General features: G+C 34.7%; 5 protein-coding genes across 5 annotated transcripts; all 5 read left to right on the plus strand.

Moving 5' to 3' along the window:
• The first annotated feature begins 2,026 nt into the window (after positions 1 to 2,026).
• Positions 2,027 to 7,422, plus strand: LOC120171612 (alanine--tRNA ligase, chloroplastic/mitochondrial-like). The gene is made up of 13 exons (XM_039179292.1): positions 2,027 to 2,225; positions 2,992 to 3,093; positions 3,179 to 3,387; positions 3,519 to 3,697; positions 3,838 to 3,916; positions 4,102 to 4,236; positions 4,381 to 4,530; positions 4,662 to 4,772; positions 4,890 to 5,792; positions 5,952 to 6,224; positions 6,440 to 6,649; positions 6,801 to 6,958; positions 7,071 to 7,422. The coding sequence occupies exons 1-13, from the start codon at positions 2,105 to 2,107 to the stop codon at positions 7,405 to 7,407; spliced, it is 2,967 nt and encodes a 988-aa protein (XP_039035223.1). The 5' UTR covers positions 2,027 to 2,104; the 3' UTR covers positions 7,408 to 7,422.
• A 650-nt stretch (positions 7,423 to 8,072) lies between these two features.
• Positions 8,073 to 8,445, plus strand: LOC120171439 (expansin-like A1). Its single transcript, XM_039179146.1, has 2 exons — positions 8,073 to 8,219; positions 8,312 to 8,445. Exons 1-2 carry the CDS (start codon positions 8,108 to 8,110, stop codon positions 8,443 to 8,445), a joined length of 246 nt encoding a protein of 81 aa, XP_039035077.1. The 5' UTR covers positions 8,073 to 8,107.
• Positions 8,446 to 8,492: 47 nt separating this feature from the next.
• Positions 8,493 to 9,020, plus strand: LOC120171440 (expansin-like A1). Its single transcript, XM_039179147.1, has 2 exons — positions 8,493 to 8,805; positions 8,891 to 9,020. Exons 1-2 carry the CDS (start codon positions 8,608 to 8,610, stop codon positions 8,915 to 8,917), a joined length of 225 nt encoding a protein of 74 aa, XP_039035078.1. The 5' UTR covers positions 8,493 to 8,607; the 3' UTR covers positions 8,918 to 9,020.
• A 7,877-nt stretch (positions 9,021 to 16,897) lies between these two features.
• On the plus strand, positions 16,898 to 18,293 carry LOC120171463 (expansin-like A1). The gene is made up of 4 exons (XM_039179172.1): positions 16,898 to 17,062; positions 17,185 to 17,294; positions 17,379 to 17,557; positions 17,782 to 18,293. The coding sequence occupies exons 1-4, from the start codon at positions 16,951 to 16,953 to the stop codon at positions 18,158 to 18,160; spliced, it is 780 nt and encodes a 259-aa protein (XP_039035103.1). The 5' UTR covers positions 16,898 to 16,950; the 3' UTR covers positions 18,161 to 18,293.
• A 752-nt stretch (positions 18,294 to 19,045) lies between these two features.
• Positions 19,046 to 20,246, plus strand: LOC120171465 (expansin-like A1). The gene is made up of 4 exons (XM_039179173.1): positions 19,046 to 19,199; positions 19,322 to 19,431; positions 19,517 to 19,695; positions 19,850 to 20,246. The coding sequence occupies exons 1-4, from the start codon at positions 19,088 to 19,090 to the stop codon at positions 20,226 to 20,228; spliced, it is 780 nt and encodes a 259-aa protein (XP_039035104.1). The 5' UTR covers positions 19,046 to 19,087; the 3' UTR covers positions 20,229 to 20,246.
• Positions 20,247 to 27,471: the final 7,225 nt, after the last annotated feature.

Raw genomic sequence — 27,471 nt, forward strand, 5'->3', positions numbered from 1 at the left:
TAAAAAACTAGCCGTTTATAACCATTGTGCAACAATCAGATATTGACGGTCATGGCAAAATTCGTCATATAGAGGTGACAAGTTCGGTGGGATTTTTGAAAAATATAATCGTTTATAGCCGTTGGATTTGGGGTTTATGATTTTTATTGTGTATTGTTCAGTAAAAGACTGAGAAAAATTCATAGTTTTTGAAGAATTTCCGAAAAATGTTTACCTGAGATAAAATGTTACGCCTTGATGATTTTCAAAAAAATTTCTGTATAACTCGGTCCGGAAGAAGAACGAAACATTCATAAGTTCGTGCTTCACTGTAGTATTTGCCGTATATTACAAAATAAATTATTGATCGGCCTATTGGGCCAATTAATTTACCCATTTGGGGTAAGTGAAAAAAACCTAAGCATTACGATAAGTCGACAACATATTTTTAAGCCCAAACATTCATTGGCATTGACGTTCCTTTGTCCAATGAAGCCAGAGTTAAAATTTGCACTTAATTTAATGTATTTAGAAAACTAAAAACTAATTAAACTATTTTTAAAGAAATGCGGGCCTCATTAAAAACTCCTACTAATGTAAGGTTAGGGTCCTATAAGAAGAAAAGAGTGCCCAAAATTCATTAATCAATCCAGTAACAAATCGTTCTTTACAACATTTGCAATGAACTCAGCCTCAAAGAAAAAGAAAGCATTACAATCGAGGGCTCGTTTAGCTTACGTATGAACAACCTTATTTGCTTCCCTACAAACATATGTTACCGAACAACTATTAAACCATTACAATTGTCCCGTATAGGTTGTAAATGGACAACAATCGTAAAATTTGCACCACTAGCATTATTGTACAAATTGACTGCCATGGTGGAATCCATCTCAATAATGACGTCCCGCCAACCCCCAACCAAAGCTATATTAACAGCTGCAACAAGATTATGAAGCTCAGCTAAACCTGGCTCATAAATACCGCCAGACGTAGTAGCTAGGCCACTAAGAACGGAACCATATACATCATGGGCAACAACGTCCACGACTGCAGTCTTAGTTAACGGATTGTAAGCACTATCTGCATTTATCTTTATAGTTTGACCAGACGAGAACCTCCAATGGTTCAGAGTAGAAGCCCGTGACACATTGGAGAAAGGTACCTGTCGGGCACTGAGGAAATCAGAATGCAGGACCTCTGCATTGGCCGCAATGACCCAAGCAGACTAAAAACATCCATTATGCACCAAGGAATTCCTTCCATTCCAAATATTCCATAATAGAATAAGAAAGCCTGCAAACTCTTCAAGTCCAAGCGTAGCAAGAGCTAATTCCAACCATAATAAAGAAGAAGAAGAAGAAATGGAGGTAAGGAACTTATAAGATAGACATGCAACCCTGAAAACTTCCTTCGCAAATGAACAATCCCAAAACATATGGATTATGGTCTCAATATCTATCTCACAGAAATAACAAACCCCATCGCCTAGTCCAGTCACTTACACTTTACTTCCGATCAGGAAAGTCTCTCGCACCAACCTCCAAGCAAAGATGCGCACCTTGGGAAGAACTCTTAAACAATAAAATATAGAAAGATGGACATTAAACAATTATTATTAAAGATATAAATAATAATTATATTATTATTTTGTGTTAGAAAGTTTTTTCCTTATAGTCAATCTTATTAATTATATATTTTATTTTAATTCTTTTCAATAATACTGGGAAAGAGAATTTTATTTTTAATAAGTGTTAAACTCACAATCTAAAAAATACATAAGTTGTCAACTGAAAATTTTTAATTATCTACTCTAAATATTATTGACAAAAATCAATTAAATAAAAATTTTAAATAAAAATTTTAATCTATGAAATCAGATTTAATAAAATTAAAATCCACCAAATTCGAATAAAACTTTTGTGTCTCTCACTTTCTTCTCTTAAATATATATAATTTTAGCCTGAAAAAGCAAATAAAAAAGAAAAAATACGTGGTTGTTTGACAAAGGCTTATCTCTTTCCACTCGCATCTTTGCAGCTGACATGTTTAGAGCAACGTATTAAAACGGCCACTTCAAAAAAACCGAAAGGAACAGAGGATTTTATCACAGGCACACAGAGCTATGGCATCCCTGAACCTCGTTCATGGACGCCAATCTCTCCTTCATTCTCCCGACTCCACCATGTTATTTCGAAGACCACCTTCCCATCCCCTCTCTAATTACAGTTTCTCCACTTCATCTGGTAAAAAAAGTTTCCTTCTTTGTCCTTTCTCACTGATCTTCATTATACATACATGTTTATTGATAAAGTACACTCTTTGAACTATGTTTTACTTCTCTAGAAAAGACCCAAGTGATTGATATAGTTAATTGTTGCCTTAACTTCTTTAATTTGTAATTTTATCTTTTACATTCTTGTTCTCTTTATAGTTCGTGATAGGAAAACAAAATACCAAGTTTGAGTTTTTTTAAATGCAAATTGTTAAAATTTAAGCTTTAGTTTTAGTTATCAGATGCAAACTATTGTTATTTGAATGGTGGAATTGTATTCTATTTAGTTCAACTTAGCTTTAAGTTTTTTAGCTCACAAGGTGTTTGTTCTTGGGTCCTTGATTTCGCTTGGGAAGCAGGGAGATAACACTTTCAAGATGGGGAAAGATCGGTTCATTCTATGGATTCTCAGATTTTTCTTCTTCTGGAATTTAAGTTTTTTGAGCACTTTCGATCATATGAATTTTCTGTTTTAATGCTCTTTGATTCTGTCTTATTATCATGTTTCAGTTGATTTTGGGTCGTCATTGTCTCTTCTTCCTCTAAATAAGCACAACTGGAGTCATTATTTTTGAGTATTTATGTAGTCTTAGCAATTATATTTGTTTAGTTTCTTGAAATCTACATTTGCATAATTAATTTTAATCTTCCACTGATTTTCTTTTTTCCTAGTGAGGCAGAATATCTTTTAGGGTTATGCATTAATTCCTAGATATTTTGTGTTCGAGTAAATGCAGGCTTTCATACAAGAACCTTAGCCCGTTTCTCTCCTGGCATCTTGGTGTGTAGAATTAGTTCTTCGAGAGGAGCTCGGAGCAATAGATCAAGAATTAGATCAGGTTGCTTTAGTTAATTGTTTATACTTTTAGTCATGCTTTAGCTTTCTTTACTAGTGGATAAGTTCATTACCATATGATATTTCAGCATCGGTACAGCGCGTAACTGAGGAATTGACGGATGATGAATCAAAGGATTCTCTTATTAGTGGAGATTCTATTCGTCAGCGGTTTCTTGATTTTTATGCTTCTCGTGGTCACAAGATTATTCCCAGTGCTTCTCTTGTGCCAGATGACCCAACAGTTCTTCTGACAATTGCAGGAATGCTTCCCTTCAAGCCAATATTCCTTGGGAAGGTAATGAATAAGATCTTCGTAAATCCATTATTAGACTTGCTAATATTTCTCTTCAAACAGGAGAAAACTTTAAATTGACGTTATTTTGATTGTTTGACCTTGATGTGACGAAACTAGCTCTTTATATTTAGATTCCCAGACAAGTACCTCGTGCTACTACTGCACAAAGGTGTATACGCACAAACGACGTGGAGAATGTCGGCAGAACAGCAAGACATCATACATTTTTTGAAATGCTTGGGAATTTCTCATTCGGAGATTACTTTAAGAAGGAAGCAATCCAATGGTCATGGGAGCTTTCCACCAAGGAGTAAGCATGGATATAGTATTGCCTTTTGGATGCCAAATTTAAGATTGATCGATCTATTCATTGTTTTTCTCAAGAATGGTCGTTCCTTATCACACATTCTGTTTCTTCCATATGAAGATGAAAGTTGTTTGTGCTTACAGATTTGGGTTGCTACCTGAAAGATTATGGATAAGTGTGTATGAGGATGATGACGAAGCTTTTGAAATATGGCACAACAAGGTAATCCAGGATGTACTTAGACACTTTCTAGAGTTTTTCTTTTATGAATGTTCCCCTTGTACATGTATCAATGCATCTCTTCCATCGTGCCTGGTGTTCTAGAAGCTACAACTTTAATTTTGGATGGATTGGACAATGATATTTTACATGTCATGTTTAGTGGTTTTGATATAATTTTTCATCAGGTTGGTGTTCCCTTTGAACGTATAAAAAGAATGGGTGAAGACGACAACTTTTGGATGAGTGGTGCTACTGGTCCCTGTGGTCCATGCTCTGAAATTTATTATGATTTTCATCCTGAGAGGGGAACTGCTGATGTGGTTGGTACTTACTCCAGACAATTCTTTTTATTTCTTTCATTTAGGAAGGTGATTATTAAGGTTCTGTCAGCCATTGGTAAGGTTACTCGTAGGTTTCTCATTCCGGTTCTTTTCTTTCCCTTAACCTGGGTGAGTAATCTGCAGGATCTCGGGGATGATACGAGATTTATAGAGTTCTACAATCTTGTATTCATGGAATACAATAAAAAGGATGATGGAACACTCGAGCCCTTAAAGCAAAAGAACATAGATACTGGTCTTGGCTTGGAGCGCTTGGCTCGTATTCTTCAGAAGGTATTTATGATATCTTTTTTTTCTTCTCATGTCCAACTAAAATCGTATTTCACCGAAGTATGTTAGCATCACTTGTGAGGTTATATGCTTTGAAAATTAAAATAAACTTTTTTCTCTCCTTTTTTTTGCAGGTCCCAAACAACTATGAGACCGATTTGATTTATCCAATTATAGAAAAGGCATCGACAATGGCTAATATCTCGTATCCCTCGGCAGATGAGCAAACAAAGTTGAAATTAAAGGTAAAGTTTCGGTTTGCTTGTAACAACCTTTGTTAGATTTAAGATATTGTTGCAAAAAAAGTTTCTAACTTTGTTTATAATTATATCTCAGTTTTTAAAATTTTCTGTTGCTTATAGATTGTTGGAGATCATCTACGGGCTATAGTATATCTCATATCGGATGGTGTTTTGCCATCAAATATTGGTAGAGGTTATGTGGTTCGACGGCTTATCAGAAGGGTTGTTCGAGCTGGCAGGTCCCTCGGAATAAAGGGCGTTGAAGGAGCATTTTTACCTATAATTGCCGAAAAAGTAATAGAATTAAGCAACCATATTGATTCAGATGTCAAGATTAGAGCATCCCGTATTCTTGAGGAGCTGAAGAAGGAAGAGCTTAATTTTGTGCAAACTCTAGAGAGAGGAGAAACTTTACTTGAAAAGATGTTAGTGGATGCATTATCAAATGCCAAGAAAAGTGGGACTGTGCCTTGCTTATCTGGAAAAGATGCATTTCTTTTGTACGATACTTTCGGATTTCCAGTGGAGTTAACCACAGAAATCGCTGAAGAACAAGGTGTTACTGTAGATATGAATGGTTTTGATATAGAGATGGAAAACCAAAGGCGCCTATCTCGGGCTGCACATAATGTTGTTAAACTTGCAGTCGAAGATGGTGCTAATCTTACTGATACTATAAACGAAACCGAATTTGTAGGATATGACACCCTTTCCACTCAAGCAGTAGTAGAAAGCCTCACGGTGAATGGGAGTCCAGTGATACAGGTTTCCGAAGGAAATGATGTAGAGGTCTTGTTGAATAGAACACCATTTTATGCGGAATCCGGTGGTCAAATTGGAGACAATGGCTTTCTATATGTTACCGGAAGTGAAAAGCAACAGACAGCTGTTGTGGAGATTAAGGATGTCCAAAAATCCCTAGGTGACATATTTGTTCATAAGGGGACTATCAAAGAAGGAATTCTGGAAGTTGGCAGAGATGTGCAAGCTGCCGTGGATGCAAAACTACGGCAGCGGGCAAAGGTACCGGCTTCTAATTGTGGGCTAGACCTTTCTTTTGAAAAAAATAAAAATATAGAGAATTAAACAAATTTCCCTATGACTATGTGACTCAATGTCACAAGGACAGTTGGTCATATCATCTTTTACATAAACTATCCGAAGTTTTTTTTCTTCTTTCAGGTCCATCATACTGCTACTCATTTGCTACAATCAGCACTTAAGAAATTAATTAGCCCGGAAATATCACAAGCTGGTTCCTTAGTGGCTTTTGATCGTCTCAGGTTTGATTTCAACTATGGCCATGCCCTTACTGACACTCAGCTTGAAGAGATTGAACGACTGATCAATGATTGGATTGAGGCTTCAACATTTCTTAAAACAAAAGTTATGCCTCTTAGGGATGCAAAAGAAGCTGGTGCCATTGCAATGTTCGGGGAAAAATATGGTGAGCAGGTATGTGTTCCTTCTTCATAATACCAGGCAGTTTCTTCATGCATCATTTAGCTCGTCTTTGAATAATTTTTGGTTCATCCTTTGAGAAGATGGCACGCAACTACACCCTAGCCATTTCTTTAGTACCTTGAAATGTCCCACATAGAACTTGAATGTTTGCAGGCTTTGTACTTGCTAATAGAAACAATTTTTCCTAATTTTATAATACATCGTAGGTAAGAGTTGTGGAAGTTCCTGGTGTATCGATGGAGCTTTGTGGTGGAACCCACGTCAGCAATACATCCGAAATACGTGTCTTCAAAATAATCTCCGAGCAAGGGATTGCATCTGGGGTCAGGCGTATAGAAGCTGTTGCCGGCGAAGCATTTATCGAATATATCAATGTCAGGGAATCACAAATGAAGAACCTATGCTCGATGCTCAAGGTGAGTTGTGGTTATAACTCGAAACCTTCTCCCAACATGCTTCATTGTGAAAGATTAATGCACATCCGGAAACACGATAACTATTCCATCCTTGAAACATTTTTCTTTAACCACCGTTAGTGATTTTGATGTTATTTAGCATTGTTTTCAGGTGAAAGCTGAAGAAGTGACTACCAGAGTAGAAAAACTCTTAGAGGAGTTACGAACGTCGAGAAATGAAGTTGCTGATCTGCGTACAAAAGCAGCAGTATTTAAAGCTTTAATGATTGCAAACAAAGCATTTGAAGTAGGAACTTCACAAAAGATCAGGTAAATTGTACTTATGCAACTCTAGTAATAATGTTGAGAAATCTCGAAACCCGAGGGGTAAAGTGTTGTTACTACTTATTCTCGGCCTTTTCTTTCGAACATTCCATTCCAGGGTGATGGTGGAGTCCTTGGATGATGTGGATGCTGATTCACTAAAAGTTGCGGCCGAGCATTTAATCGGCACACTGCAAGATCCTGCAGCTGTTATATTGGGCTCTTGTCCAGGTGAAGGGAAAGTAAGTTTAGTTGCTGCTTTCACTCCAGCAGTGGTTGATCTGGGTATACAGGCAGGGAAGTTCATAGGCCCCATAGCTAAACTGTGCGGCGGAGGAGGCGGTGGCAAGCCGAATTTTGCTCAAGCGGGTGGGAGGAAGCCTGAGAATCTTCCGAGAGCCCTTGAAAAGGCCCGGGAAGATATCATCTCAATTCTATCTGAAAAAGAAAGCTGAAGTATAACTTTTATGTGAGCAATGAGTAGGAAGGAATATTGTACATGTAAATTTACATTATTTTTAAAGATGAATAGTGTAGATACTTGATTTGGCTATTCACTTTTTAACCATGTAATAATAATACATCATAAATGCAGAAGTGGAAGTAACTCAGAATATAACAGGATTCCATTTTAATATCCATAAAACTAGTTTAGTGTATGATAATATAACTACTGTTCTTAAACTCTGTAAATATTAGGAACCAGGGACACTCGTTGCTTTGTGACCTTAAAAGATACGAGGGATAAAAAGCATCATGTTTTGGAGCAGCTGGATAATGCATATATGGGATGTCCACGTCAAAATTCGTTGACCAAAGCTTGATTAATTTGATCTTATCAAAACAAATGACTCTTCAAACTGCCAAAACACTCACTTTCAACAATCCCACTGTCAGAAAGCAAAGCTTTTCCTATTGAAATGGTTTAAATACGTCAGATATGTCTATCCATATATAAACCTAATTAAAACTACACAAGTCTTGAGGTTCTTACTTATTCAACTAGAGGCACGGATCTGCCCTTACCATGTAAGCCTAGCAGCATGTTTTCAAATCCCATGGCTTTCTGGAAATGCTTACCTGTTGTCCATACTAATCTTCATGTATAAATAAACCCATAACTCACTCACATTTGGCAACTTAAACAAGTAAGAAATGGCCCACTTCGTTTGGTTGCTGTTCCTTTTCCTTTCTTCTGCTACTGCTTGTGATCAATGCGTTCACCAATCCAAGGCTTCTTTCGTCACTTCAGTCTCTGCAATTACATGTAATTAACTGCCAAAGTTCCATCTTCGTCATAGTTTTTGCGTAAGATTTAGTGGATTGATGACATTTGTTTTCTGCGTTTGAAATTTGCAGCCGGAGCTTGTGGATACGGTTCCTCCGCAATAAGCCTCAGTGGTGAAAACCTTGCAGCTGGTGTTTCTTCCCTTTACAAGGGAGGAGCTGGTTGTGGTGCTGGCTTTCGGGTCATTTGTATTACCACATTTTGAAAACATTTCTTATTGTTTCTTGATTGTTAACCAACATGGTTTTTGCAGATAAGATGTAAGGATCCAAAACTCTGCGGCAATAAAGGGGCTAACGTGGTACTAATCGATCACAACTACGATAACCAAACCGACTTTGTTCTTGGTTTCTTCGCTTTACTAGACATGGCTAATGACGGCCTGGCCCGAGACATTTACAAACAAGGGATCGTGGACGTGGAATATAAAAGGAAACCCTGTGTATTTGAAAACCAGAACTTGTATGTTAGGGTTGAAGAATCAAGCCAAATACCATATTACTTGCAAATTAAATTGCTTTATCAAGGCGGTCAGACTGAGATTGTAGCCATTGATGTAGCTGAGGTTAGCCTAAATGCTTACTTGCTTATATAACTCTTGTTTTCATTAGTCTTTCGTATGTTTTTGTTATGTTAATTCTGATTTGCAGGTTGGTCTTACTACTGGAACTCCATGAGTAGGAACTATGGGGCAGTTTGGGACACAAACAGAGTCCCAAATGGTGCATTGCAGCTCAGATTTGTGGTGACATCTGGGTATGATGGGAAGTGGATTTGGGCGAAGAGTGTGCTCCCAGCTTGTTAGGAAATAAACCGAGTACAAGTAATTTTCCTATATCAGATTAGTGAGCATGCGAAATAAAAGCGGAAAAATAATACCCGAAATCGATAACGGAGTTCAGCCAATTTGCTTACGTCTCCGGACTACTGCAGATCTTTTACTAAGAGAGAAAATTTACAGGTGTTTACAAAACACTCACTACTCACAATAAAGCTCTCTAGTATTAGGAGAAAGAAATGATTTTTGGGATGATTTTGAAGCTAAATGAGCTAGGGTATTTATAGTTGAAACTTAGGGACTAATCTTTGAAAATACCCTAAAGTTCAATGACTCAATTTTATAATTATACCTATTACAAAATAATAAAAAATTTAGCCTCCCCAAATATTCAAGCAGCCGGCTGCTAGCATCCATTTTCAACAATGTCGGCTGCCACTTGAATATTCAACAATCTCCCACTTGAAGACTGATTTTAATTTGTCTTCACAACACGATCGATGCAGCAGTATTTCTGGTCTTGTTATTCTAGCATGTCAACTGAAGCTGAACACAACTTCAGTTTGTCCGTAGTCACCGCCTTTGTCAACATGTCTGCAAGATTTTGAGCTCCACTAATCTTTTCAAGTTTCAAAATCCCATCTTCCAGAAGAGACCGGATAAAATGATATCGCAATTGTATGTGCTTTGTCCTGGAATGAAAAGACGGATTCTTTGCTAGATGGATAGCACTTTGACTGTCGCAATACAAGACATTGTTTTCTTGTTTCTGGCCTAACTCTTCCAAGAAACTTTGGAGCCAAACCATCTCCTTGATGGCTTCCGTAACAGCGACATATTCTGCTTCAGTTGTGGAGAGAGCAACTATCTTCTGTAGTTGAGAAACCTAACTCACTGCAGTACCTCCTAGAGTATATACATACCCTGTAGTACTCCTTCTGATGTCAACATTTCCGGCTAAGTCAGCATCTACATAGACTGTCAGTATCGTATCTCCACCTTTGAGACAAAGTGCTTTGTTTGTGGTACCCCGTAGATATCTGAGGATCCATTTGACTGCTTCCCAGTGTACCTTGCCCGGATTATTCATGTACCTGCTAACAACTCCCACTACATGAGCAATATCTGGTCTGGTACAAACCATGTAATACATCAGACTTCCAATTGCTGAGGCATACGACACCTTTACCATGTGTGCACGTTCTTCCTCCGTCTTTGGTGATTGTTCTTTGGAGAGTCTAAAATGAACACCTAAAGGTGTACTTACTGGTTTAGCATCTTGCATGTTGAACCTGGAGAGTACTTTGTTGATGTACTCAGCCTGTGATAACATTAAAGTCCCCGACTTTGTGTCTCTCTTGATCCTCATCCCAAGAATCTGCTTTGCAGCACCCAGATCTTTCATAGCAAACTGTTTCGACAATTTTTGCTTCAAGTGTATAATCTCTTGCATGTTTGAGCCTGCAACGAGCATGTCATCAACGTATGGCAATAAAATAATGAAGCTATTGTCGAACCTCTTGATGTAGCAGCAATGATCTGCTTGGCATCTGGTAAAACCACTGCTACCCATGAAACTATCGAACTTCTTGTACCACTGTCTAGGAGCTTGTTTTAAACCATACAAGCTCTTCTTCAACTTGCATACCAGGTTTTTCTTGTCTGCCTCTATGAAGCCTTCTGGCTGCCTCATATAGATTTCTTCCTCCAAATCACCATGAAGGAAAGCTGTCTTTACATCTAACTGCTCAAGATGTAAATTCTCTGCATCTACAATTTTCAACACCAATCTGATTGTAGACAATTTTAAGACTGGAGAGAAAATTTCATTGTAGTAAATACCTTCTTTTTGCTGAAAGCCTCTGACAACCAATCTTACTTTGTAGCGTTTGCTCCCATCGTGCTCTTCTTTGATCCTGTAAATCCACTTGTTATGAAGCGCTTTCTTGTCTGGTGGTAATTCAGCTAATTCCCACGTCTGATTTGACATAAGCGAGTCCATCTCATCTTTCATGGAAGACTCCCACTTGACTGAATCCTCCACCTACATGGCTTCATCATAGCACTCTGGTTCACCATTGTCAGTCAACAACAAGTAGTGCAAAGAAGGCGAATACCGTTGGGTTGGTTTAGGAATTCTAGAGGAGCGTCTCAGTTCTGGTGTGCTTGGTTCTTCCTCTTGAACTGCTTCAGGACTGATCTGAACATCATTTCCAGAAATCTCCTCGAACTCAGCAAATTCCTTTGTTTCAGCTTCGGTATTACTTGATTTTGCGGTTGACATGTCTTTGTACATCACATTTTCATTGAAAATGACGTCTCTGCTTCTGATGATCTTTCGATTTTCGTAGTCCCAAAACCGGTAACCGAACTCATCACCACCGTAACCAACAAAGACGCATTTGTTGGACTTGGCATCAAGTTTACTTCTTTCAGCAGAGTTTATGTGTACATAAGAAATACAACCAAACACTCTTAAGTGTGAAAGATTTATTTCTTTCTTGCTCCAAGCTTCTTCTGGTATTCCGCCATCCAAAGGAACTGAGGGCCCATGGTTGATCAGGTAAGCTGCAGTGTTGATAGCTTCAGCCCATAGAAATTTGGGCAATCCGGCATGTATCCTTATGCTTCTGGCACGTTCATTCAGAGTTCTGTTCATGCGCTCTGCTACGCCATTATGCTGCGGTGTTATGGGAACAGTTGTCTCCATCTTGATCTCATTGTTTGCGCAGAAATCTCTGAATCTATTGTCTCTGTACTCTCCTCCATTGTCAGACCTCAACCGCTTGACTTTCAAACCAGACTCATTTTTCACCATGGCCTTCCATTTTCTGAAGGTATCAAAGACTTCTGATTTCTTCTTCAGAAAATAAACCCACACCTTTCTTGTTGAATCATCGATGAAGGTGACATAATATAGTGAGCCTGCAAGAGATGAAACTGGGGATGGTCCCCATACATCAGTATGAACTAATTCTAACCTTTATGCCTTGGGAGTCTTGTCAATCTTTGTAAACTAACTTTATTTTGTTTGCCAAAGATGCAATCCTCGCATAGTCCGATATCTACATTCTTTAGATCCGGCAGCTTCCTTTTTGACAGAAGTATCTTCATTCCTTTCTCGCTCATATGGCCAAGCCTTTGGTGCCATAAGTTTGATTTTCCATCAACATCTGCTGTAGCAATGATATTCTCTAAGTTTGAGGTTACATAAAGAGTACCAGTCTTCTTACCACGAGCAATGACGAGTGCTCCTTTTGTAATCTTCCATTCACAGCATGAAAATGTTGTATTGTATCCTTCTCCATCAAGCTGTCCAACAGAAATCAGATTTCTTTTGAGGCCAGGAATATGTCTCACTCCTGTCAGCTTTCAGGTGGTCTGGTTTGGCAACTTTAGTCGGATGTCTCATTTTCCGACGATCTTCAAGGTTTCATCATCAGCTAGATGAACCTTCCCAAAATCACCACTGACATAGTTCTCCATGATTTCTTGGCATGGGGTGGAGTGGAAAGATGCTCCTGAATCCAAGATCCATGATTCAATCGGACTGTAGACGCTTAGAATCATGGCATCACCTGTCTCCTCTGTCACGTTGGCAGATTCCTGTACGCCGGTATTTTTTTTCAGTGCTCGGCAATCTCTTTTAAAGTGACCATTCTTGCCACAATTATAACAGGTAAAATCTTTCTTTCCCGTTCTGGATTTTCCCCGTCTGGATTTTGATCTGCCATGATTTGAATTTCTTTCTAAAGTTCTCCCTCTGGACTCCGTGTGCAAGGCTGAGGAGGTTGATGCTTCACTCGATTCTCTCTGTCGAATTTCTTCGCTCAGTACCAGATCCCGAAAATCGTCGAATTTTAATTTGCTGTTTCCCGACGAACTGCTGACTGCTGTAACAGTAGCATTCCAACTGTCTGGTAAAGATGATAAGAGAATTAAAGCTCGAACTTCATCATCGAATTCAATTTCCACTGAACTCAACTGGGTTGTGATTGTGTTGAGTTCATTTATGTGTTGTGCCACCGATGCCTCTTCCGTCATCCGCAAATTGAATAATCGCCTCATCAAGTGTACTTTGTTTGAGGCTGATGGCTTCTCATACATACTGGAGATAGCCGCCATAAGACCCGCCGTGGTCTTTTCCTTTGCTATGTTGAAAGCAACATTGCGGGATAACGTCAGTCGGATAACTCTGAGGGCTTGTCTGTCAAGAAGAGCCCAGTCTTCATTCTTTATGCCATCTGGTTGCTTTCCTAAGAGGGGTTGATATAGATTTTTCTGGTACAAAAAATCTTCAATCTGCATCTTCCAAAAGCCAAAGTCTGCACCATCGAACTTTTCAATTTTCACCTTCCCTTCGTCTGCAGCCATCGCTCTCACTCGAATCTGGCTTCGTTTGGATCGTTTCTGACAATTCTTGCGAACCACCGTGTATTAGAACACCTCCGTTGACAAATTCGTATCGCCGACAAAATTTTTACTATTTACGAAATTTACTATTCACGTGAATAGTAATAAATAGTAACCTCACAAAAAATTGACAAAATTCATAACCAAAAGCTCTGATTACCAGTTGTTAGGAAATAAACCGAGTACATGTAATTTTCCTATAACCAGATTAGTTAGCATGCGAAATAAAAGCGGAAAAATAATACCCGAAATTGATAACGGAGTTCAACCAATTTGCTTATGTCTCCGGACTGCTGCAGATCTTTTACTAAGAGAGAAAATTTACAGGTGTTTACAAAACCACTCACTACTCACAATAAAGCTCTTTAGTATTGGGAGAAAGAAATGATTTTTGGGATGATTTTGAAGCTAAATGAGTTAGGGTATTTATAATTAAAATTTAGGGACTAATCTTTGAAAATACCCTAAAATTTAATGACTCAATTTTATAATTATATCTATTATAAAATAATAAAAAATTTAACCTCCTCAAATATTCAAGCAGCCGTCTGCTAGCATCTATTTTCAACAATGCCGGCTGCCACTTGAATATTCAACACAGCTGATTGGAAACAATGAGAGATTTATGATTATGGATTTCAAATCACTGACATTGCACAAGAAAGTTGCTATCCTTGTGATTATGATGGGACTTGGTGATGAGAAGATGAACAAAGAAAGAAAGAATATACGCGGTTTGAATAATAGTTTGGGAAATGAAATATTCATGTTTGTATACATAGTTTGAATAATAATTTGGGTGAAAAAGATAATTACACTTGTATGGTTTGAAGAACATTAAGATTTGTTAAGTGAAACAATAAGTTATTTTTTAACAAAAGTAAACTGTAAATGTCATTTTTCTCGTTGTGATGAGAAGAACAAAGAAAGAACATACATAGTTGTGGCAAAAGGGATAGCCAGCCGTGTGGCCCGTGTCATTGAAATAACAATAAAAAAAGGTCAATCCCTGCTTGAATCAACGTACAATGGGACACCCCAGCAGGCTCATTAATGGCTATACCGGTCCAATATCTTCATCATATTTCTTTTCCCCATGTTTTGTTCACTTCAATTTTCTTTCATCCAATAATTTATGTTCAATTTTGCAGATGAATATGCTGAACAAGATAGTTAGCGTTGACAGTCTGACTAGTGTTTATTTTGAGCTACATTTTGTGTTTTAATGCTCTTTGTTTGTTCATGTTTACTATTGAATTAGATGTTTTTATATGCTTTCTATGCAGGGTAATTATTTCTGAAAAATGTGCTTAAAAATCCTTAAAACTGCACTTTTTATTTTGGAATTAAGACTAGATCAGTGGGCATGAAATGTTGACGTGGCAGTGAGTCAACAACTTGTAGAACGTCCAGTCAACAGCGTCTAGTTAGCGGCTTCTAGAAGATAGATGGACGGTTGGAGCATTTCAAGCAATTTAAAATTCAAGTTTTTAGGATCTTTCCTTTTATTTTTAAGATTTAAATTCAAATAATTATCTTTTGTATTTTGAGTGCATTTCTAGGCCTTTAAAAGGCTATAAATACCCTCCAAAGGTAAGTCTTAATCATCATTCATTTAATTATAAAATATTTATTTGTTGTTATTTCTTTCTTTCCGTTTTATAAAATTTTTATTTTTCTTTACTTTTTTTTTAAGCTTTGTTTTCAAATTGTTACGTATGACTTTGGTCATGCTTAGTTAATTTTTTTTTAAGTCGAGGGCTAAGCGATGATTCAATTCTAACATGAGAATTAAAAAACACTAAAGTAACTTCTGATACATTTCTCATTTCTCTGTGCTTATTTAAAATCAAACCAATTTTCAAAACCAAAGATAGTCGATGGTCGGAATGTTGTTACGATTAAACATGTGGGAGGAAAGATTAACTAATTGATAGCAATGGACTTCCCGGGAACACAATTAGCAAATTGTTGCTAAAGTGGGAATTGAGATCAAAAATGGTTTTGATTGGAACAACCATCCGAGTCAATTTTATGCACTTTAATGGTTCCTGATCTACAACAATTAATGTTTGATTAGATCAATTTCCAAATTCGAGATTGAGGAATTACGTTTGGGTATTCGGTATACAACTTAGTCACAAGAATCTGTCTTTGTAGACAAAATAACCGACGTGAATCCCAAAAGATAAATCTATTTCGATAATCCAAAGAATTTTAGTCAGAGCGAATGCCCAAGGCTGATTTAATCCATTAATTTTTCAAGGTTTTACTTCTGTTAATTTCCTTTCTTTTCTTTACAATCTTTCTTTAAATTTCATTTTTCTTATATTTTATTTCTCTTCAACCACAACCCCCATTTCATTTTCTTTCACTCCAAGGTCCTAAATCAAAAATCAAAAAATTCATCTATCTCCTTAGTTCTTGTGGGTTCGACCCTACTTCTCATATACTATATTAAATTTTTTTATTTTCAAGAAGAATGAATTTATTTTGATGCAAAAAACGATTATGTCACCGTCAATGGATAAGCAAATGTAGTTTGCGTGGACAGACAATTGATGAACAGATGTATTAAATTACCATTTAAATGAATAGTTGAAGATCATAAGATCTCTTCTTAAATTCATGTTTTAGTAAAATTATAAATGAATGAAACTCACATGATATGGTTGACTCACGAGATATGCTTGGGCAAGGAGTAAAGAGTTCTCTTTCATGATAATTATGATTTAAGTACTAATCATGTCGTCCCATTCATGATGATCTTACTATTAGGCACCAACTTTCCCTTTATTTTTGTTTATCAGCACCCTCTCGGTTGGTACTTGCCTAGTTTCATTGCTGAGAGATGAAGCAAAAACCCTATATAGGCTTTGGGCCATGGGCAGCACTTGCTGTTAGTCAAATCCCATATCCACTGCTACAAAATTTGAGGGACAGGAATGCTCGACTGCGACCCGAAAGGGGATGGATTAAAGTATCAACTTTCAGGCAGCTAGACAAAGCACAAGTCGCGTCCACATTATATAATACAAGAGGCACACGTTTTCTTAATATATTGGATGGTTAAAAGTCGGCAGATAGTGGATCCAATTCATTATTTCTATAGTCGGATTTATGGCTTTGGAAAACAGGGAACAAAAGGGTACGAATTTGGGGCACTGAGCTGAGAACAATTGATCAACTTGATCTCATTGAAAGAAATGACCCTTAAAAGTGACAAATTTCAATTCTTTTTTCGGTCTTCAAGTTCTTATTACTGCTACAGGGACAGCTCTTTATACATATGCAAAGAGTCGGTGACAAGAAATCCATTTACTTTTGTCTACTTTTATGGTCCCTACGCGTTTAAGCAAAATGCCAGTCTCTTTCTTATGTAAGCCTTAGCAAACAATATTCAAAGTATAAAAAAAAAACACCAATCCATGGTTTTCCGGAAATGCTGAACTGTAGTCCACACTGATCTTCACCTATAAATAAACTGAAAACCCCCATCTTTCTTCGCCCAAACCAAAAATGGCTCACTCGTTTTGGTTACTTTTCCTTCTCCTTTCTTCTGCTACTGCCTGTGATCAATGTGTGCACCAATCCAAGGCTGCTTATTTCTCCTCGGACTCTCCACTTTCATGTAACTATGATAACTAAGACTCGTTTTCTCAGTTTAAAAATTAAAACTGGGGAAGACCCGAATAACAGTTTTGTGAAAAATTTGGTGGGTAACATTTATTTTTCTGGTTTGATTATTTGCAGCCGGAGCTTGTGGTTATGGCTCGTTGGCATTAAGTCTTGGAGGTGGACGCCTTGCAGCTGGTGTTTCTTCCCTTTTCAAACAAGGAGCTGGTTGTGGTGCTTGCTTTCAGGTTTTTATTACTACTTTTTACTTCTTCTTCAACATCGTTGCCGGGGGATTTGAGTTTTGGTTTTGTAACATGTTTTTATTGCAGATAAGATGTAAGGATCCGAAACTGTGCAGCAGTAGAGGGACTAAGGTGACACTAACTGATCTCAATCGCAATAAGCAAACGGACTTTGTTCTTAGCAGCAGAGCTTTCATGGCCATGGCTAACCAGGGCATGGCCCGAGAAGTTTTGAAACTTGGGGTTGTGGACGTGGAATATAAAAGGTGAGCTTCATTCAAACATTAAATAATGGAAACAATCCAAAAAAAAATGAAAAATTTTGTTCCAACGACCTCATAGAAAAGTCAAGCCCTGCATGGACCAAGTTAACATATTGTAAGACACCCCTGCAGGCTCATTAATGGCTACAACGTCCCAAAATCTTCCATTAAATTCCTTCTTCTTTGACCCAATAACCAATGTTCAACTGATGAATATGTGAAAACAGGATACCTTGCGAGTACAAAAACCAGAACCTAGCTGTTAGAGTTGAAGAATCAAGCCAAAAGCCTCATTACTTGGCAATCAAATTGTTGTACCAAGGTGGTCAAACAGAGGTTGTTGCCATTGATGTAGCTCAGGTGGGGTCTTCAAACTGGAGTTTCATGAGTAGGAACTATGGGGCAGTTTGGGATACAAGCAAAGTCCCAGATGGTGCATTGCAGTTCAGATTTGTGGTAACATCTGGGTACGATGGGAAGTGGATTTGGGCAAAGAGTGTGCTCCCAGCTGACTGGAAAACTGGAGTTGTTTATGATTCCGGAGTTCAAATCACTGATATTGCACAAGAAGGTTGCTCTCCTTGTGATGCTGGCAACTGGAGATGAGAAGATTAGCTTGGATATATGAAATTATGAATGCAAATGATATAATAAAACTATATTTATCATGTAATTATTTATAAATATTCTTTGAGAAAAATGAATAAAATTTGTGATCATGAATACTGTTGGGAAATCCCATAGGCAAAGAAAATAACTTCACTGATGAACCCTAATAGTGAAAAGTTTCTTTATTATATTCTTGGAGGAAGAAGAGAAAAAGATGTTCCCAATTTAAAAATATTTGTTCTGTGGAAAACGAAGCTATAAGGAATGTCTTATTGCTTTAGAACTTGATTTTCCACCAAAGAAAAAGAATGGTTTTTTTCTCTCTATTATTTGAAAAATAGTGAGAGTGGAATCGAGCAAAGCAGTAGGAAAATGGCATTTGAAGAAGAGTAATTAGTACATAAAGTATTAGTGAAGTAATACATCAAGGCACTTAATAAAGTTAAGCATATGACATTTTTCGATTCATTAAGGTCTCTTAAATAATACTTCAAATTTAAATTTTGGTTTTGTTAATAGAACAAATTAAATTTAAAGATTCGAGATGTTTGCGCTACAAAGTTTGTATGCAAAATTATTTCGGCGCGAGTGTCGGTGGTTCCCATGTTGGTCTTGCCATGTTTTGGTTGTCCGATGTTGATCTGCCCCTGCAATCTTATTCTCCCTCTAAAAGCTCCGGGTCCGGATGGTTTCCATGCTTCGTTCTACCTTAATTATCGGAAAGATGTGGGAGAGGTTCTGCCAAGACATTTTGCATGGACATGCAGATATATCTGCCATCAACCAGACAACCATTGCCTTTATTCCCAAAATAGGGAATGCTTCTGCATTTACGGATTTCCGCCCCATAATATAATCTATATAAGATCATTTCCTAAGCTTTAGTTAATCTACAAACCGCATCTTTCTTCGTCCAAACCAAAAATGGCTCACTCGCTTTGGTTATTTTTCCTTCTCCTTTCTTCTGCTACTGCTTGTGATCGATGCGTGCAGCAATCTAAGGCTGCTTATTTCTCTTCAGACTCTCCACTTCCATGTAATTATGATAACTCAGACTCGTTTTCTCTCTTTAGCAATCAAAACTGGCAAAGACCCAGATCATAGTTTTGTGGAAATTTTTGGGGGTAACATTTGTTTTTCTGGTTTGATTATTTGCAGCCGGAGCTTGTGGGTATGGTTCCTTGGCATTAAATCTTAGCGGTGGAAGCCTTGCAGCCGGTGTTTCTTCCCTTTACAAACTCGGAGCTGGTTGTGGTGCTTGCTTTCAGGTTTGTATTACTGCTTTTGACGACTTCTTCAACAATGTTTCTTGTAGATTTGAGTTTTGGTTTTGTAACATTTTTTTTATTGCAGATAAGATGCAAGGACCCAAAACTGTGCAGCAGTAGAGGAACTAATGTGACACTAACTGATCTCAATTACAATAACCAAACTGATATTGTTCTTAGCAACAGCGCTTTCACGGCCATGGCTAACCAGGGCATGGCCCAAGACGTTTTGAAACTTGGGATAGTGGACGTCGAGTATAAAAGGTGAGCTTCATTCAAACATTAAATAATCGGAAAAAATCCCAAAAAAATAATGAAATTTTTTATATTTTGATGTACTTTATCATAATATCTTCTACTAAATTCCTTTTTCTGTGACCCAATAAACAATGTTCAACTGATGAATATGTGAAAACAGGGTACCTTGCGAGTACAAAAACCAGAACCTAGCTGTTAGAGTTGAAGAATCAAGCCAAAAGCCTAATTACTTGGTAATCAAATTGTTGTACCAAGGTGGTCAAACAGAGGTTGTTTCCATTGATGTAGCTCAGGTGGGGTCTTCGAACTGGAATGCCATGGCTAGGAACTCGGGGGCAGTTTGGGATACAAGCAGATTCCCAGATGGTGCATTGCAGTTCAGATTTATGGTAACATCTGGGCATGAAGGGAAGTGGGTTTGGGCAAAGACTGCGCTTCCAGCTGACTGGAAAAATGGACTTGTTTATGATACCGGACTTCAAATCACAGACATTGCACAAGAAGCTTGCACTCCTTGTGATGATGGCAACTGGACATGACAAGTTTAGCTTCGATATATGAATGCAAATGTAATAATAAAACTATATATATATATATATATATATATATATCATGTAATTATTTATAAGTATTCTTTACAGAGAAAAGGAATAAAAATTTGATGTTCATGAAAAAAATAATGTGTTTAGAAACTAATCCATGTTTATGTCTTACTTTATTAGTATAATATTATTACAAGTGAAGACGAAAAAGTTTGAAGTTATAATAAGAATTAATTTTACATTTAAATTTCACAAATGTTTAATTTTATTTTGTAAAAAACCATATATTATATTAACTTTTCAAATGTCTTATGCTTTGGAACTTGATTTTTCACCAAATAAAAAGAAGTATTTTTTGTCATGTGGAATCGAGCAAGGCAGTAGGAAAATGACATTTGAAGAAGAGTAATTAGTGCATAAAGTATTAGTAAAGTACTGCATACATATGGCCCTAATTAAAGTTAAGCATAAAATCCTTTGAATCCGTTATTTTAATGTAATTAGATCTATTAAATAATGTTTAGAATTCGAAGTTTGTAATTACTCACATTATATGTCTTTATCATATTCAATATGAGGACTTTATCTTATTCAATTTAGATTTGATTGTAAAACACCATGAACACAATAATACAACACGACACTTCGTTGATAAATGATTTTATCAAAAAAACAAATATGCTATATCAGAGGTGATTGCAATCGTGTATCAAAATGAGAGAACAAATTCAAAAACTCAGAATAGAGAAAGATGAATAAAATAAATGATTAATCACCGAATGAAAAGTAGATAACAAATCCAATTACGAGAGAGAAAAATACACAAATAGAATTAAAACGTATCATAAGTGAAAAAAATATAATTATAATTTTTATAGGAAATTAAAAAGGTTTATTAGTCATTTGGAAATTAAAATGTATGAGAAATTGATTTAATTAAAATTTTGATGTCATCTCTACATCATGAATTAGCCCTTCTGGATGTTGGTGGTCAATTTTCAAGGGTCATCGTCATTCCTCGTTCAAAGTCCTTAATGCAAAGAAAGATATACTTTAATTGATTGTACCCAATATATTGCTTTGGTTACATGTGAATATGGTATTGGTTTCTATAATTAGAATTAGTCAATTCATATTATTTTACATTCATGGTTACTAAAGTTGCAGTAAAATTTTATTTTAGCCCTCAAAATTTTAAATGTCAGGTGGTGCGACCGTGTGTTTCCGTACCATCAGTGACCTATTTATAAGAAAAGTTGGTACGTGAAATTTCTGGGAAATTGCAGCGAAAGCTGCCTTCGTTTGCTCCCAACTATTTATTAGTCTCATCTTCTTATTTTATAAAAATGGTTTAATGCATTTCTGACCCTTGACCTTGTGAAAAATTATTTTAATCCTTCGATTCTATTTGCTCCTCCTGATCAAATTATTCAATTGGTGAAAAAAATATTAGACTTGTTAAACTGAGGTTAGTTGTATTGTCTTTTTGTATTAGATATTTATCCGTTCGAGCATAAAAATACATAAAATTCTTCAAAAATGATAAAAAATCTAAATAATTATATTTAAATTATTAAAAATAAAATTTAAATGTAAAAGTAAAAATAATTAACTTTAACTCCACATATTAGTTATTACTTTTTAATTTTTTATTAATCTGGGATAAGTATAAAACAATATATGCTCAAAGGCAACTCTCAACCTCTTGACATTGAATATTCACGCTCTTATATTCTTAATGCTCGAACTCGAGTATTCAAAGAATGACAATAATTTTTTTACTACGTATGCTACTTGATTCGTGCTTCAAACTAAAATATAGTTTCATCAAATTCTTTTGTCCGCATAGACCACAACAATAGTGAAGTGTTATAGCAAAAAGTAGTATGTAGGAGACAATTTATGCTAAGAACGCGGCGTTGCTCTTTTCATTTTCAATTGACACAACTTGGACAAAAAGAAGCAAATATGAAAGTCTTTATTTATATATTTATTTTATAAAAGAAATTGATTGATCCACCACTAATTAGCTTAATTCTAAGTATACATTTAATTAATTAATTATTTTCGACATTAATTGTTTGAGTTTTGAGATAGTGATAAATAGGGTGTTCAAAACCGGGTACCCTGTTTCTCGGGTATCCAAAATTTTTGGGTAATAAAATGTTGGACTGTGTCCCGGCCCATGACATTCGGGTATACGTAAAATTCAGGTACCTGTGTTTTCGGGTCACATGTACTCAATTCATAATTTTTTTCTTTAAATTATATTATTTTTTTAATATATAATTCTAAAATTTAAAATTTAAAGTTCTATAATATATAATTCACACATAAAACTCAAAATTCAAATTACATAATTGAAAAAAATTATTAAACAATAAAATAAAAAATATAATCAAATTTCAAGTGTTTCGAAGTTAAAATAAATATTTTAAAAAATAATTTAGAATGTTAATGTGAAATAATTTAAGAAATTAAAAATTTAGAATGTTATGGTAGCAAAATTTAAGAAATTAGGAATTTATAATGTTAGAGTGAAACAATTTGAAAATTATAAATAAACATTTAATATAAAAAAATACATTTAATAAATCATGTAGCGGGTCGGCGGGTACCCGATTAAATAATATTTTGTGACCCGCCCTACCCGAAAACCCAAAAAATTAACGGGTTTGATACCCATGCCGGAAAATCAAGTATTTTCAAAATAAATACTTGATATTTTTTACCAGGTCGGCAGATAGTCGTGTCGAGTCGATCGGGTCGGATATTTTTGAACACAACTAGTGATAAGTAAACACATTTAGTTGAGTGGCCAAAGTGTTTATCGTTATTTCTTCATATTTCTTTATCCACCAAGAGCATTCCCATTCTTTCCCCTAAAGTTTTCTCTTTCTCCTCCGAGTAAAACTAGGAAATCTACAATTCATCAAAAAATTTGAGATAATGATTTGCTTATTAGTTTTCTCAATCATGTTTAAGATTTAATCCCATTTTAGTAGGAGATAATTGCATAAAATATTTTCAAATCATGATTCTAATTTTAAATTAATTCTTAAATTTTAAAGTATTTTACATTGATTCTTAAATTATGACTCTTATTCAAACACAATTCCTAAATTTTAAAATATTCTACATCAGTCATCAAACTATTAATATCATTAATTTTGATCCTTCAGTTAATGTGTCGTTTTATTTGTGATTAGTGTTTAAATTATTCATTATTTTGTGATTAATTACTCATTGATTAGATAATTTTAGTTAATAACTTGGGCCTTTTCATTCATTTTCGATGTAGGACATTGAATTCCAGAAATCATGTTAAGAACAACGAAATCGTGCAATTTTTGATTTTTCTGGATTCATGACTGGATTAGTGGGCACGACACACCCGACATGGCATCCAGTCAGCTAATGATGTGGCAGTTGATGTGGCGATGAACTGGCAGGTGACGTGGCACCCAGTCAATAGCTTCTATAAGATCCAATCAGCACTGGCGTGGAGAAGGAGCCGAATTTTCGATTTTAATTTAGGATTTATCTTATTTTTATTTTTTGGAATTATCTTTTGTTTTGAATATTATTTTCTAGGGTTTTTTAGGACTATAAATACCCCATTAAGGTAAGCCTCAAAACATATTCAACTCATCACTTGAGCATTCAATCATTTTCAAACTCTCTTGTTTCTTTCTTTCTTTAGATTTATAAAAGTTTTTCTTTCTTTTTATTTTTCAAGTTACTTTATTTTTCTTTCAAAATGTTAAGTATGGTTTCTACCATGCTTAGCTAAGTTTTCTATAGCCAAGGGCTAAAGCAATGACTCGATTCTATGTCGTGAATCGAAAAGAGCTTCATACCCTCAAGAGTTACATTTTCATTTTTCAGAAATCAATGGTCAATAATCAATCATCCTTTTACAATCAAAGTGATTTCATTTCAAAAAGTGCATGTGATAATTGAATTTCAGTTTCAATTAATTGTTGGGAGGAAGAACCGGCATGTGGAACATTCGACTTCATGCGAACACACTTAGCGGCAGTCCGCTAAGGGAAACTGAAATTGGGTTAGATTCTCAATTGAGACGATAGAATCCAAGTCGGGTTTTTCCAAAATTTAAAATCGTTGAATTAATAAGCGATTCTTATTAACTCACAAAGAGTTGAGATCTGAAAATTAGTTTTAGATTCTCGATTCTTTTGAGAGAAAAACAAGTTATAGGGGTTGAGCCCTGTAGACTGTAACCGACATGAACCCGAAGGTAAATTCTATTCGATGATCGATTTAAATCGAGGCAAAAGCTTTAGCCCAAGGCTGTTTTCTACCAATTGAATTTTACCATTTTATTTTATTTCAATCAATTTTATTACTTCACTTTAATTCTCTAAAATTCCCCCTCTAATTTCTTTTACAAATCACACCTGAAGCCATATCAAAAGCGAGGAAATCGTCAAACTTCTAATCCCTGTAGATCGACCCTTACTCTCACTATTCTACTTATTCTTATTTATTATTGAGATTAAGGCTATTTATTTTGACATAATAATGACTCGTGTCAATCTGCTAGTTAGAAATATTCTATTTTTGAAGATTATGAGAATTTAACTTGTGATCTTCTAAAAAAAATTCTCTTGACTTCCAAAAATATATTAATATATTTTTTGAAGTTTATAAGTACAATTCTTTTGACCTTAAGGAGGCGTTTGTTTTATAAAATGTAAGATTACATTTGAGAATAACATTACTGGAATGTAACATTATTATAGGAATGTTATATCACATTGTTTGGTTTGTTTAGCAGGAATGTAAAATTATAGTGTTTGGTTAGAGGAATATAAGATTACTTGACTGTATATTTTACAAAATTATCCTTGTGGTTTATGTTTTTAAAAAAAATTAAACTTTAACATTAAATTATAAATATTTGAATGAAAATTCATAGAAATATTTTAATCGTTATATTATCTAACTTTTGAGAAAAAATATATTTAATTTATAATTAGTGTATTAAACTTATATTTTTAAATAATTTTTATAAGCATCATGTTTATTTATATAAAATATAATATAATACGAAAAAATATGATAGTCTCGAGTAGACAATGATATTATTTTTCAATGTATAAGATCTATTTTTCAATTAACATAAAGTTTGGGATTATTTTAAATAATTATATTTTTATAATCATATTATTTTTTACCACATAAAATTATAAATAATTAATATTTGAATATTAAAAATATAAAATAAATTTAAATACTCAAATTTATTAATATTTTACTAAATTCAACTCTTTTGTATATTATTATTATATTTATAATTTTGAGTAATGTAAAAAAATAAAAATTGAAAAGGTTATTATAAAAAAATTCATTAGTCTAGGGGCATTTTTGTCTAAAGTGGTGGGAATCGTCTAATACCTAAAATTTTGGATGTAATGACATTCCCACTATTTTAATCAAAAAATGCTACTATTGAGAAAAAATTATTCACTGGTAATAATCTTTTTCATGAACCAAATGTGAGAATGTAATTTCGCAATAAAAAATTCCCCTTAGTAATATTATTTTCCGCGAACCTAATGTCCCCTAAAAAAAATAGATTAATTTGTAGGTTATGGGTATAGTCCCCCAGACTTTTAAAAACAAGTTAATTGGTTATTTACACATTAATGAAATGATTACAGTTTAATAATATTGATATTTGAGAATTGATATAAAATATCTTAAAATTAATTTAAAATGAGAATTATAATATAAAGAGAATGATATAAAATATTTTTCAGTTTAGTGATTAATTTAAAATATATTTCATGATTTGAAGACATCTTATTCAACTAACACTTATTATTGAGTGGAGTCAAGTCAACAGTATAGTAATACTTTAACACGCCCAACCGCATGGTATCTGATTTCCCTCAATTATATAGTATAAATCTCTGGAATTACGGCTTGACCTCTTCAAATTTCGATGATTTAATTAGATTTTATATCTGAGTCGTATTATATACTTCCTTTGTCCCATAAAAATTTTCTATTATTAATTTTTAGATTAATTTTTTTAAATTTTAATTAATTATTATTTATAATTTATAATTAATAAAAAATATAAAAATATATTTTAAAAATCTTAAAACAAGTAGTTTTTAAATATATATTATTAATTTTTTAGGTTAAATTTTTTAAATTTTGACGCAAAATTAAATCAAATAGATTAAGAATATGCTCTCATATTAAACCTAAAAATATATATTTTTTTCTAAAATTTAACTAAAATAAAATAGTATAGATTATACGAACTTAAATGAACGTTGGGTATTGATTTATATTTAATTTATGTATATTTAGATATTTTTTTCATATAATTAAAGGATGTAAGACCTCTTATATATCTAGATGTATGGAACATAAATATCCAACACACAGTAGCCAATACGACCAATTCCAAGAAAGCTAAATTACAAATGCTGGAAAGGACTAAGATGACCAGCTGAGTGATTTGGGTTCCATTGTTCAAAGATGAAATGTATGGCGCTCGAAGTTTACTTTGAAAACAAACGTTGTTTGTTAGCAAACCCCTGGAATTTCCAAGCAAAGTGAGAGAGAAAAGGCGGGTCAAGCAAAGACAATAAATCAATACGCAACATTTTATATTTGAAAATACGAATTTAAATTTATAAAATTTCAAGAATAAAAAACAGATTTTTAATATAAAATATATAAATAAATTTAAAATTATATGATAATTTTAAATTTTTAAGAGATCGATTACGCTGTATGTTTTCTCGATCTATCCCTATCGATAATGTGCTAATAGCGCGTGGGTTCCACTACTAAAGAAAACAATACCTCGCAGTCTCATTTCTTGCAGGTCTCTCCCCTGACTTTTCTTTTTCCCAACAATATTTGTTTTGGTAAAATTCTACAAAAGGTGCCTATACTATACGGTTTTGAGAGATGTAGCCTAATACCAACTCTTTCCCGTTAATTCTATGACGATTTGAACTGTATCACATTATTTTTTAAACTTGTGACGACTTGAGTTTGCTATCGTTTTTATTCGTTGTTGTCATCGTATAGCATAATAGTATAAAAATAGTAAGTATACATTTCACATCAATACATGTTTTAGAAAAATAAATCATGAAATGTTTTAATGGAATTCAGAGAAAAAAATGTCTCTAGAATTGAAAATAGATATTTCAAAAGGTAGATGATTAAAAAAGATCAAATCATAATA

The sequence above is a fragment of the Hibiscus syriacus genome, unplaced genomic scaffold (genome assembly GCF_006381635.1).
Source record: "Hibiscus syriacus cultivar Baekdansim isolate YM2019G1 unplaced genomic scaffold, ASM638163v2 tig00111834_pilon, whole genome shotgun sequence".
Classification (NCBI taxonomy): Eukaryota; Viridiplantae; Streptophyta; class Magnoliopsida; order Malvales; family Malvaceae; genus Hibiscus; species Hibiscus syriacus.

What these genes read in the sequence shown, in the direction of transcription:
- LOC120171612 (XM_039179292.1), top strand. Translation starts at nt 2,105, where the DNA reads ATGGCATCCCTGAACCTCGTTCATGGACGCCAATCTCTCCTTCATTCT. An exon ending in AGCCAATATTCCTTGGGAAG is followed by an intron (nt 3,388 to 3,518) that starts GTAATGAATAAG and finishes CTTTATATTTAG; the next exon opens with ATTCCCAGACAAGTACCTCG. An exon ending in GGAACTTCACAAAAGATCAG is followed by an intron (nt 6,959 to 7,070) that starts GTAAATTGTACT and finishes ATTCCATTCCAG; the next exon opens with GGTGATGGTGGAGTCCTTGG.
- LOC120171439 (XM_039179146.1), top strand. Translation starts at nt 8,108, where the DNA reads ATGGCCCACTTCGTTTGGTTGCTGTTCCTTTTCCTTTCTTCTGCTACT. An exon ending in TTCAGTCTCTGCAATTACAT is followed by an intron (nt 8,220 to 8,311) that starts GTAATTAACTGC and finishes TGAAATTTGCAG; the next exon opens with CCGGAGCTTGTGGATACGGT.
- LOC120171440 (XM_039179147.1), top strand. Translation starts at nt 8,608, where the DNA reads ATGGCTAATGACGGCCTGGCCCGAGACATTTACAAACAAGGGATCGTG. An exon ending in TAGCCATTGATGTAGCTGAG is followed by an intron (nt 8,806 to 8,890) that starts GTTAGCCTAAAT and finishes TCTGATTTGCAG; the next exon opens with GTTGGTCTTACTACTGGAAC.
- LOC120171463 (XM_039179172.1), top strand. Translation starts at nt 16,951, where the DNA reads ATGGCTCACTCGTTTTGGTTACTTTTCCTTCTCCTTTCTTCTGCTACT. An exon ending in GTTGTGGTGCTTGCTTTCAG is followed by an intron (nt 17,295 to 17,378) that starts GTTTTTATTACT and finishes TTTTTATTGCAG; the next exon opens with ATAAGATGTAAGGATCCGAA. An exon ending in GTGGACGTGGAATATAAAAG is followed by an intron (nt 17,558 to 17,781) that starts GTGAGCTTCATT and finishes ATGTGAAAACAG; the next exon opens with GATACCTTGCGAGTACAAAA.
- LOC120171465 (XM_039179173.1), top strand. Translation starts at nt 19,088, where the DNA reads ATGGCTCACTCGCTTTGGTTATTTTTCCTTCTCCTTTCTTCTGCTACT. An exon ending in TTCAGACTCTCCACTTCCAT is followed by an intron (nt 19,200 to 19,321) that starts GTAATTATGATA and finishes GATTATTTGCAG; the next exon opens with CCGGAGCTTGTGGGTATGGT. An exon ending in GTGGACGTCGAGTATAAAAG is followed by an intron (nt 19,696 to 19,849) that starts GTGAGCTTCATT and finishes ATGTGAAAACAG; the next exon opens with GGTACCTTGCGAGTACAAAA.